Genomic DNA, 12,318 nt, shown 5'->3' with positions numbered 1-12,318 from the left:
TCCTCACTTACCCTTTGACAGGATCTCCAAGGCACATGCCAAACTGTCTTGTACCTGTTTCGATGCATCTACGGATCATCAGACGGTAACAAGGCTCAAAAATGTGCAGGGGACAAGGAACCGTGGGGTAGGCCATAGTGCACACGAAAATAGGCACGTTCTTATTCAAGCTGTCAGGAAGAGCAAATGACAGATTTCTCAAAGCCGTGAAGCAGAACACAAAAAGGTTGGTCAAATGTCACTTTGTGGTTCCCCCACAGTAAGGCCAGGGGACCTCAGGTTTTGATGGCTGGTTAAAAAAAAATAAAATACTGAGATGCAACCAACACTATGGGCTAAGTCCCATTACTGGTGCAGAGGTTAACCTAAGAGCTAAGAGATTGAAACTGACATTCTGTACATTCCAATTTGGCTTAAAAAACGTCCTCTAGTACCTTCACATTGTGGGTGATAGTTAAACCTCATAGTTCTTTCTTCCTCTCGTGCCCTCTACTCAGAACAATCTCTTCAGGTGTCTGTCCTGCTGGCAGTAAAAGCGGACCCAGCTCTCCAGGGGGATGGTGGGAAAATCTCTGCAAGGTCTCATCAGCATTGCAAATTTGCAAAGCCCCCAGAAGGTCTGCTCGGCAGGCAGGCCCGGGCGGCGGGGAGGAGGAGGGAGCAACAAGAGAGGCAAGTGTCCTCTAGCCCAGTGACGTTCCCATGCGTCAGAATCACTGGGGGCCCTTAAATCCAGACAACTGGGCTGCATCAGCCCAGAGACACTGGGATATAAGCTCTGGAGCCGGGACCCAGGGGTCTACCCTTCGAGTGTCCATGAAGAAGCAGGCACACAGCCTGATGGGAAACCACGCCAATGGGGCCAGCTCCTCCTGGATCACTGTTCTCTTCTTTGATAAATCCAATACTGGAACTTATCAGTGGATACAAGACCATCTGCCCAAATCCCCCAGAGGATTCAGTTTAGGATTTCTTTAAAGAGAAATCCCTCTTGGCATATTCCAGTGTTTATTAATAAAGCATTAAATGATATTTGAGACAAGGGTTCAGAGAGACTCGCGGTGAATTTAAGAATCAGAAGTAAAAATAAAGATGCCCTGACTAGATCTACTGTAAGTCAATGAGAACAAGAGGATTTAGTTTCTAGCTTCTCAGGAAAACACAGCGTTCGAAGCGAGAGGCCCACTCAAACGAACCAGTGGCAGTTTAGAAATGTGCTCTACAGGGCGGGCAGAAAACCAGAGCAGCTTTTGCGATCGGGAACCCGGCCCCCAGAATGCTGCGAGGACCCTACCGGGGATCCGGAGGTGGGAGGGCAGCGGTATGAGACGCAGAAGTGAGAGAACGCCTCCTGCTGTTTCTGCTAGGTGGTCTGTCCTTCCAGCCAGGCAGAGAGCTTGGAGCCCGACAGCCACAAATGTGCATGGCAGAGGACGCGTGTAACAAGCAGCAGCCTTACTCTTTGCACGTATTGAGTGCTTCCTGTGCACTGGCTCATGTGATCTTCCACATGAGGTAAGGACTTAACTATTCCCAAGCTACAGATGAGGAAACTGAGGCCCAGAGAGGTCAAGTGACCTGCCTAAGGTCCTGAAGGATACTCGCTTCGTGGCAAAACTGGGTCACGAGCCCAGGTCTGGCTGACACGAAGGTTCTTAACCTCCCAGCACCTTCTGAGGTTTCTGCAAACAACCTTCCGCGCGCTGTGTAAGTTCCCCTGATCTAGCTGCTTCGGTTTGCTCCTACCAGAGACACCCAGTTACTAGCGCCAAGACGTGACCTGGTCAGTGGTTTGGCTTATGCGTCTTCAGGGGCCTGCTGGCAACTGCCGAACAACTGGCTGTCGGCGGGTGGAAAGCTCCGGCTCATAGCGATTGCCAATTCCTAAATAGTGTAGATACGCCCACCGAGGCCAACATCAAGCTACCAGCACGATATCGCTAAGTGAGCAGTTAGGGAGAAACGTGCACATTCAGTTCTACGAGCTGCTATGAGTGAAACTGAAAAGAGATGCATATACGTACTTAGAAAGTTCTTCCATTTCTTCTTCATAAAGCCGCCTGCGTTCCTTGAATTCTTCTGGCAGGAATTTAGCTATTAGCTCTTCCATTATGACATTTTTGCTATATTTTCTGGATGCCAAGCACTATAGAGGCAACAGGGCACCGAGACATTATGCAGCCGTCAGAAAACCACAAAGCACTTCTCATGTAATCAGCAGAACAGCTGAATCAACCACACATTGAGAGTAATTTGGACCCACACATTAGCAGCTGGTAACATCATCATGCACGTATTCTCTGGATGTTACATGCGATTACTTTTGTAATTAGAAAAAAATACTTTAACAAGGGGAAAAGACCCGCATTGAAGTTTCAAAAGTTTAGCTTTCCCAAAACACTCAAGTTGAGATTATGTTCTTGTCAAAAAAGGGGGGAAACCCTTCCTTTTCCTTTTATTGGTCACTGCATTTACAAGCTGGCAAAAATGGTCTCCATCTGGGATATGCAGGAAGTCTGTGGTCTAAAGGTTCAGGGAACGAGAAAGCCACTGTCCATCACTGATCTTTTCCTGACCTGTCCCACCCCCGCCCCGCCCCACCTCAATGCTTGGCTTCTGGATAAAGCCACTGTCCATCACTGATCTTTTCCTGACCTGTCCCACCCCCGCCCCGCCCCGCCCCGCCCCACCTCAATGCTTGGCTTCTGGATATTGCCAGTCTAAATATTTTTCCCCCTCTAACTTTAGCTGAAAACAAAACAAAACAGCTAAATACTGGGGATTGTGTCTATTTGTTTTTTAAATATACCATCTAGGTATCACTGAAATTATGTTATAAGCCATGAATTCAGAACCGAACTCAGGCCCAAGTGTCACTATTACTATCCTCCCAAACACCCCTAACTAACTGCATGCATATCCAGGGATCCGTAGGTAGAGGGAATTGAGCTGTGTGAACCAGACCATGGGAGTTAAAACATCTGCGAATTGTTTGCTACGGACACTACCCACACAGACCCAGCAGGGGGAGCTCCTGAGTATAAAATTGCTGGTTCGAGACTATTTTTCCTTTCCCAGCATGGGCTGTGTGTGTCTATTCCGCAGTGAACGCGATTAGAATAAAATATTTATCTCTCTTGGAAATGGTGTAAGTGCGACCCTGTGTGAACACGCAGAGATAGACGAGAATATTTTCTGGGACCCCACAGCATCTGCTTCTAGGATGCCTTCTCAGCCACTGCCATAGCCTGGCTGCAGAAGATCCACTGCTTTGCCCCGTCCCAGTCTTTGGAGAAAAGCAATGACTCGGGAGGTAGCTGATCCATGGAGGAGGTGACTCCCCCACTGATGCTAAAACAAAAACCCAGGACAGGCACACAGTAAAATGTTAATGGTGGTCTTCTCCAGGTGCTGAGCATACAGGTAGGTTTTTCTTCTTTCTGCTTATTTGGATGTTGGAGTGTTACCACAACACAGATGTATATTTAAGTATAAGGACCGTGGGCCTCTCCCCCACAATCAGGCCAGGAAAATCCCACCCCTTGATCGAGGCAAGGGATGGCAGGGACCCTCCCCTCCAACCCAGTACACACCCCAGGGTCGTCCTGGATGATCATTTTACTCCATTCTCTTAGTTTAAACGTTCAGGTGTTGGGAAAACTCAACATGTGACTTCACTGGACCTACATTCACCTAGAGGGTGTCCTGCATCGCTGAGCTCTCCTCAGGGATGACAAGGGCCAAGGAACATTAACACTGGCTGTAATGTGTGCCACACAAGTCCTTGGGGGAGGGAAAGCAAGGTGGGTTCCTGGGCATTCCTGTGCTATAGGAAATTCCATTGGGTCCACCTGAAAAACAATGGTGGCAGTCCGTGTGGTTCATCTGAAAGGACTTGGAAGCCCCAGAGCTTTCCAAGTAGCTAAATATCTGCTAATAAGTACAGCAGCTCCGGGGGGGGGGGGGGGGGGGGGGGCGGGGCAAGGACCTCGCTGAAGCTCTGCGAGGTTTTTCTGGGGACCTGGGAGTGATCTCTGCAAACCACAGAACAAACATGGATGATAAGAAGATTTCAGAGCTCATCTAGTCCAATCCCAGAGAGGACAGAGGATTCACCCAAGATGGCAGTGAACCAGGTGCCATGATGGATGTGGGCTTAGCACCAGGATCCATGTCTACCATCGATTTAATACTTTTGTTTCCAACACAAATTAATTTCACTGTTGACAGTTCATAAAAAGCTGGATGTCGCCTCATTTTCCCGAAGGACTTTGCAAAGAGGGGAGGGGTAGCTGTAAGACGGGAAAGATAGACAGGTGGCGTCAGAGGGTATTTTTCCCTAGCACAGTGCACTGGCTTAGGAGCAAACAGGACACCATTTTAGTATCCAATTCCAAATAATCTAACCTAATCAAGAAAGAAATAATATTTTACCTGTGAAAGACCATCTTTGCACAGCGGACACTTTGCATTGTGATCTAGGCATCTTTCAAGGCATTTTAAACAAAACGTATGGCCACAAGGTGTTGTGACTGGCTCGTAGAATAATCTGAAATTTAGGAATCAAAATGGAAGAAAAATGATGCAATCAGACAAAAAAAATAAAAGAGCTACTCAATGTTAAGGTTCGACAGTGTTATTCGGAAAATTCCGTGTGTATAAGGGTGGGGGAGGGTCCTTTCTTTTTTACCAGGATTCCCTGCAGTTGCTGTGCTTCAGAAAAGCATTCGCTTTTTATTTCTGAGCTGGATTTGAAGATAATGCATTTATCAACATTTCTGATATAGCTAGATCATTCTGTAACATTAGTTCTAGTCAGCCTCTTCCGACTGGCATCCAGATTGTTTTTCCCTGTCGGGTCTCAGAAAAAGCGAGATTAATGCCCAGAGGGTCTAAGTAGATTACATTCTAAAATATTTAGCCAACCTGCTCGCCTGAAGATATGTAAACACAGAGACAGATAAGCACACACACAGACACACACACTCCGTCTCACACATTTATTCATTTAAGTACCTTATATCATATACACAACGGAAAAAAGACTTGGCTTATTTGCTAACCTTCATTCCATTTTTACCTAAGCAATGTTTACTGCCTGAAGGATCCCGAAATTGTGCCTGCAACAAACACGTAACTGCCTTTTGTATGAATGGACCATTTTCTTGGGAGCAGTAGAGTAATTCTGTTAGTGTGCTTACTGATGAACACCTACATATAAACATATGTAGGTATGCACACATGCACTTCAATTAGATCCTATTTTAATCCCTTTACAGGAGCCGGATAATTTCAAAGCAACGTGGGGAACCTTTTTAAAAGCTGTTCTACCCATTCAGAGATTCACAGATTTACTTTGCTTTTGGAAAAAGAAAGGCTCACCTGCAGCAGGACCACCGGGTGGGGGCAGCTGACGACGGTGGTTCAGAAGTGGGGCTGGCGCTCACCGAGAGGACAGACAAAAGGGAAAGACAGACGCCTGACCAGCCGGTTTTGACCTCACGAGTGTTCAGTTGCGAGGAAGAGGCCGCCAGCTGCACAGCCCCCTCGTGTGGCCGGGAGGTGTACCAACAGCCTGGCCCACACGGCCAGGCTGAGCAGAATCAAAATGTCAGAGCTGAAAAGTGCTGGAGAGAAAAACCGAACCCACCGACCAGAATGAAACTGAGCTCCAGAGGGGACAAAGCGGCTCATCTGTTGGCACATGAAGGTCTATCCAACTTCCACTAGCAGTCGTGTGCTCTTTCTGTTAAAACCGCGACCCTCGACCCTATTGGTGTGTGAGAATCACCTGGGGTGCTTTTTCTTTAAACAGCTTTACTGATGTCTAATTGACGTGCCATAAACGGCACGTACTTACGGTGTACAACCTGATAAGTTTTAACATACGTACACACCTATGAAACTATCTCTGCAACCAAGGTCACGAACACACCCATCGCCCCCAAACATCTCCTCGTGTGCCTTTGTAAACCCTACCTCCTGCTCCTCCCCGTGTGCCCCACCATCACCTGCAGAACTTTGAAAAACTTACAGGTGCCAGGACCACGCCTGCAGAGGTTCGGGTCAGTCGGTCCAGGGCAAAGGCCAGGCATCAGGATTTTTTTTTTTTTCTTTTAAAGCTCCTTGGTGGTTTGAATGTGCAGCCAGGATTGCGAATCACTGTATTTCACAATCCTACTAATCTCCGCATGGGCAAATCCTCCGTACAGGTCTCCAAACCTAATTACCAAATCTACCAAGGAAAAGACTAGCAGCGGCTGGCACATTCCCCTCTTTCTTGATTTAAAAAAAAAAAAAAAAATTCTAGTGGAATTTGAGGGGAAAGCATCGTGTGGGAGAGGAAAGAACAGTTTCTTAAGAGAAATCGATTTCGATTTAGCAAGCTCTCCACCAAACAGATTCTCACTTGTCCACTCAGCAAAAGTGCTCCGGGTGCCTACTGCGTGCTGACGCGGAGCTAGGCGCTGGCACGTGACAGGGACAGGGTGCACCGGACTTGTAGGAGGTGAGAGGACAGACGTCGAACAGGACGTCGGAAAGGTGAGGTTTCACAAGTACACGCCTGTACGAATAAAACTTGCTAAAATGTTGAAATTAAGCCAATGAAGGTTTGGAGTAGGAGGGAGGCTTTTCATATATTCACTTTTCCTCCTTTTTGAATGTTTCAATCCTGTTTTAAGAAGCAGTTAGTTTGCTTAGCATAATTAACAGACGCCAGTTATTAAGTCGGCCAAAAACGAAAATTAATTTTCAAAAGCACTCTTTATGATGGAGGTCCTAACCAGCGTACTAAGGCGAGAAGAAAAATAGAGAAGTCCGAGGACTAGGATGGAAAAAACCAAATCTGTCCCTATTCACGCACGGTGCGATGGTGGACTGGGAAAGTCTAAAGGGATCTGCAGGATGAGTCTTAGAATCCGTAAGAACTGCTAGTATGAGCAAGGATGTCAGTTACATATACACACGCCCACAACTGTGTTCCATACACCAGCGAAGTGACATGAGAAAATACATTTTTAAACACGGTAACATTGACAACTGCTTTCAACAATCAAGCACCCGGGAATAAACCCAACAAAAGTTGTACGAGCCCTCTGTAGGGGAAAAACTATAAACGCCTCACTGAAAGGAAGCAGAGAAGACCTAGTCGAGTCCCAATGAAAATCCCGGCAGCTTATTTCACGCGTTTGTTTTTGCGGGACTTGACAAGTTGATTTCTAAACTGTGTGAGGCAAGGCAAAGGGTCAAGAGGATCCAGGACACCTCTGCGAGCAGCAGTGTGGGAGGCCTTGCTCTACCAGACGTGAGACCTTATTATAAAGCAGCAGTGATGGAAATGGTGTAGGGCTAGCACAAGGACACATAGATCCGTGGATAGAATAGAAAGCCAAGGAAAAGACCCAGATCCAGATTCTTCATTTATGACAACAGTGGCACTTCAAAGCAGAGCGCGGGATTTTCAGTAGATAAATAGCATCCTCAATAAATGCTATTTGGGGTAGTGGGCTATCCATATGGGGAAATGGAAGTTGGACTGTCTGTCACACCGCGCGCAAAAAATCACTTCCATGTGGGCTGGAAAGAGGAACGTGAGACAGTAAAGCTTTTAGAAGATACAACAGAATACGTTTACGACCTCCGGGTAAAAGAAAAAAAGATTTCTTAGGCAAGGTAGGCACCAAAAAACAAACAAACAAACAAACGAAACCCACTAACTATAAATGAAAGGATTGATCGTTTTCATTAAAACCGAGAACTTGTAAGTTCATCCGAAGATGCCACTGAGAGAGCAGAGAGGCGAGCCGCAAGTGGCAGAAGGTATTTCCAGCACACGTGACTAACAGAGGCCTGGTATCTAGAACATACGTAGAGCTCCTATAAGTCCGTAAGAAAAAGAGAGAGAACCCACTCAAAAATGGGCAAAGATTTAAATGCACGAGCATACATAAAAACTGCTCTTGGCACTGCTACCCGCAGTAACCCCAAACTAGAGACAGCCCAAATATCCCTCTACCATAGAACTGGTAAAGAAACTGTGCGGTAGGTTCATACAATGGGATGCTATACACTAATGAAAACAAACAAACTTCACCGACGCGCAGCGCCATGAATAAATAAACCTTAATACTCTGGTAAAGAAGCCAGAACAAAGAGAAAGAGGACAATTCGATTTATGTAAAGTTTTTTAGAAATAGGTAAAGCTAAATTTCCCCACTTAGAGACGCATACATGGGTGGTAAAACTATTTTTAAACAGAGGAGACAAGGGGGAACCCAGGTGGCTCAGTCGGTTAAGCGTCCAACTCTTGATTTCAGCTCAGGTCACGACGTCACGGTTGGTGAGCTTGAGCCCCGTGCTGGGCTCTGCGCTGGCAGTGCGGAGCCTACTTGGGATTCTCTCTCTCTCTCAAAAGAAATAAATCAACTTAAAAAGATAAAAAGAAGAGACAAAAGTCAAGGTAGCGGTTTCGGTGGGCAGGGGGCAAGGAGTCGTGATTTGGAAGCGGCACACGGAAGGCTTCTGGGGTCCTGGCCGTGTTTTAGTTCTTGAACTGAGAAAGGCTGACTGAGTATCCTCTTTACAATATTTTGTTAAGAGAATGCGTTTTTAATTTTTATGTACTTGTCCAAAGTGTTTACTTCACATTTTACCATGTCTCTCAAAAGTGTGATTGGCGATAGGGCGCCTGGGTGGCTCGGTCGGTTGAGCGTCTGACTTCGGCTCAGGTCACGATCTCACGGTCCGTGAGTTCGAGCCCCTCATCGGGCTCTGTGCTGACGGCTCAGAGCCTGGAGCCTGTTTCAGATTCTGTGTCTCCCTCTCTCTCTGACCTTCCCCCGTTCATGCTCTGTCTCTCTCTGTCTCAAAAATAAATAAACGTTAAAAAAAAAATTGGCAGGCTGATTTGGAAACCACTGCTGTGATCTACTAGAACGGCCAAACGAGAAAGTCTCACAATCTGCAGTAATCTGAATCCTATGAATCCGAATACTTGTTGTACATTGGTCGATGACGTTAATGGTGGCAACGACTGAGGAGTCTGTACCTGCAAAACTGTTTTTCCCAAGAATTTCAAAATTGGGCCTTTTGTCAAACAACGATATCGCTGGCTAGTTAACTGCAGTAAATCCTGACACTTCATGAGCAGATGGGTGAAACAGACACCGAAGGAAACGGCAACTCTTAGCAAGAACTGCGAGCAAAACGCCCTGATCGGGTGGTCACAGACAAGAATGCTGCCACAGATGTGGTATAATGATTGCCTTGAAATAACTCAAAGTTCAGATGCTTCGAACGTATCACCTTTCAGGACACAACTCGCTTCTAGCTTCAGAGCTGCTCCGCTCCTCTAGAAAGGCCGACGGAGTAAAGTGGCAAGGAACAGGTGGAGTAGATTTCACTTGCTATTCTGGGTGCCTGTCAAACTGTTTTTCATATAAATTAACTTTGTACATTGATAGGCGGTAATGAGGATTCGTTCCGCTCTACTATTGAGGAAATTAAGACTCAGGTTAGATGACTTGCCCAAGGTCACACAGCTAGCTAGGAAGCGGCAGGGCTTGGGAAGTACAGTCACATCTGATCCCCTCTGCACTCCGTGACACGGCTGTGAGCATGTGCACATCTGGAACAGACATCATCTATCCGTGTGTACCTGCACGTACTGACAATATAGTTTTCTCTGTCCCTCTCTGTCTCTCTCCCTCCCCTCTCTCCCCACTCCAGAGAGAGAGAGAACTCCATAGAGAGAGAGCTCGAAATAGGAATATACTCGAATTCCTCTCCCTTTTATTTACCGCTTTAGGTAATGATTTCAGAAAACACGTCAGGGAGGCATTTATAAATCAGAGTAGAGCCGGATTTTCTCACAAGAAAGCATTTTACATTGTCACAGCGGTGGAGTAAACAATAGTAATAATAAATGCTTTCAGTTAGATGTCAGCCCGGATAAAATGCTTGGCTTGTCTGGAAATAGCTATCTTTGCCCACCAGTTACATCCTTGTATTGTGTTCTTTTGGTGCTATCAAATGAGAGTGAAGAAGGAATAAGAAGGAGGGGGTGGAGAGAGGGAAAGAGAGAGAGAGAGAGAGAGAGAGGGAGGGAGGGAGGGAGGGAGGGCAGGAAGGAGAGAGACGGTGAGGGGGTGGGGGGGAACCGGCTGCTTAACGCCCAGCTATTCGAGTGGCTAAAACGAGGTTAAATACAAAGTTTTCATTGCGATTGACAAAGAGGTCACTGGGCCATTAGGTAACTGGTTCAAAAATCACACATGCTTGCTCCACATCTCGAAATAGCCTTGTCACCCCAAAGGCGCTGTTCCACACCAGCCCCAGAGGTGCCCCCCCTCACCCACCCCAGCGGCGAGAGGCTCCCACCTCCGTAGATCTCAAGGGAGGGGTTTCGGTCACTAAAGACTGAGGAGCAGAGTTCTGAGGCGTTGGAATTAGGAAGCAGCCTCCCTCGACGGAGCTCTCCCAATCCAGCCAGCGGGACTCGGCGATTATCAAGTGTCTCATTAACGCACGCTCCAGTTACCGTTCCATTCGTCTTTTCCGCCCCTTTCCCTGCGAGACACGGAAGCCGCTCCCAAGTGTCTCTCCAGAGCCAGGCCGGCTTCACGCTCCAACTTGTCTTCTACCGATGCGGTGCCGCGGGACTGGATTTCGTTCTAGAAACTTGCGCAGGAGGTGCAAATGTCTAGTTTCGTGAGCCAGCAGATGGTCTGAAGATATCTCAACCCTTAGCCGCCCTCTCCCCCTGCCAAAGACAAGTGAGGGTCGTGCTAGAACCCGGTACGGATCCCAATGACAATAAAAAGGAAAAAAAAACACTAGGGGGTTGGAAGCAGGAAGTCTGTCAGGGCTGTGTTCAGACCAAGCCATGTCTGTGAAACAGCCTTGTCAACATCTGATTTCCGCCATGCAGACAAACCCTGCGGGAGGGGGAACTACGTGCTTCTGACCAAGGGCTAGGGCCTTCAGAGCCTCGAGGTCACAAACGCTCTCCGGACTTGGCAGGTTTCTCGGCACCCTAAAGCGGCTGGAGTCCCCCTGTAACTTCCTAGGCCTATCCGACAGTTGCCCCCAGACAAAGATGGGCTTTTGTTCTGAAGCCTCACTCAGAGCAGAGGGGCAGGATAAGGGAAGTGATGGCTTTTAAACTCAGGGCGAGCAAACCGGAAGGGGGGCGTCTCATCCTCCCGGTGTTTATTTCTCGGAGCAAATTTCTAACCCTTCTCCGAAGCTCCCTGTTGAGATTGGGAACAAACAAGACGGAAGGGAGAGAGCGTAGGAACCAGAACAAAAGAACTCCAACCTCGGGGTTGTGAGTCCTCAGCGAAAACACAAACAGGATGAGTCTGTGTGTTTGGTTTTGCTGGCTTCGCTGGATGTCGGGAGGAGCGTGAAGAGGAGGGTGAGTCCGGCGAGGACTCGGGCTCTCTGAGCAAGCTGAACCAAGTCTGTCGAAGTCTGACACCTGGAAGACCGCGGATCACATCGCAGGCTTAGAGCCGCGATGGCAAAGGCCCATTTCTCTGCTTGGCCAGGACCCGCCTACTGCTTTGTTGTGACGGGGAGAGGGAGATGGCAAAAGGGAACCGGTTACATAGCCCACCTCACTCTCGCCCCCTCCACCCAAACCTCCCGTATTATATCCAGAAGGCTCTCCTTGGGTGCTGCTGCGTTCCATCTGCCGAACTGGTCATTTTCAGGTCTGCCTGATCCCGGGAGCAAGTCTGACAACTCAATTTTTTTGACACGTTTATTTATTTTTGAGAGAGAGAGAGACGCAGAGAGTGAGTGGGGGAGGGGCAGAGAGAGAGGAAGAGAGAGAGAGTCTGAAGCAGGCTCCGGGCTCCGAGCTGTCAGCACAGAGCCCGACGCGGGGCTCCAACTCACGAACGGTGAGATCAGACCTGAGCCGGAGTTGGACGCTTAACCGGCTGAGCCCCCCAGGCGCCCCGCAATTTTTTTTTTTAAGAGAGAAAAAGTACATGTCCAGGCAATGGCGGCCTTACTCGTTTGTATGCAAACAAGAAAAGTCCTTCCGAATACAAATGCACGTGATTGATATGGAAGGCATCGTGCTCGCAAAGGGCAAGAAAACATCTCAGGATCCTTGGTTGGCTGGATCCCAGTGTGTGGTAGACCACGAGATTTTTCTTGACATCTCTTGGGTCAACCATCTTAACAACTTTTGTGCAAATGTCTCAGTCTTCTTTTAATGCTATGTTGAAAAAAAAAAACAAAAAACCCACATTTGAGAATCTACTGAATTCTGTGGACCTTGCTCTGGAAACACACACCCACCCA

At 47.6% G+C, this 12,318-nt stretch overlaps 1 protein-coding gene across 8 annotated transcripts in view; it reads right to left on the bottom strand.

The window, feature by feature from the left end:
* Positions 1-12,318, bottom strand: part of LONRF3 (LON peptidase N-terminal domain and ring finger 3) — a 51,466-nt gene that overhangs the window by 21,488 nt on the left and 17,660 nt on the right. For 7 of the 8 annotated variants that reach the window (XR_009257257.1, XM_058714159.1, XM_058714158.1 and 4 more), the window contains 3 exons: positions 4,435-4,549; positions 2,025-2,146; positions 12-170 (listed from right to left, as the gene is read on the bottom strand). Coding sequence is in view for 7 of the 8 variants with exons in the window: in XM_058714159.1 (XP_058570142.1) it covers positions 12-170; positions 2,025-2,146; positions 4,435-4,549 (396 nt within the window). In the remaining variant the exon portion in view is untranslated. The remainder of the gene's footprint in view (positions 1-11; positions 171-2,024; positions 2,147-4,434; positions 4,550-12,318) is intronic. The other variant, XM_058714162.1, reaches the window with a different exon arrangement.

Source organism: Neofelis nebulosa, chromosome X (assembly GCF_028018385.1).
Source record: "Neofelis nebulosa isolate mNeoNeb1 chromosome X, mNeoNeb1.pri, whole genome shotgun sequence".
Taxonomy (NCBI): domain Eukaryota; kingdom Metazoa; phylum Chordata; class Mammalia; order Carnivora; family Felidae; genus Neofelis; species Neofelis nebulosa.
This window is presented reverse-complemented; position numbering and strand designations above follow the sequence as displayed.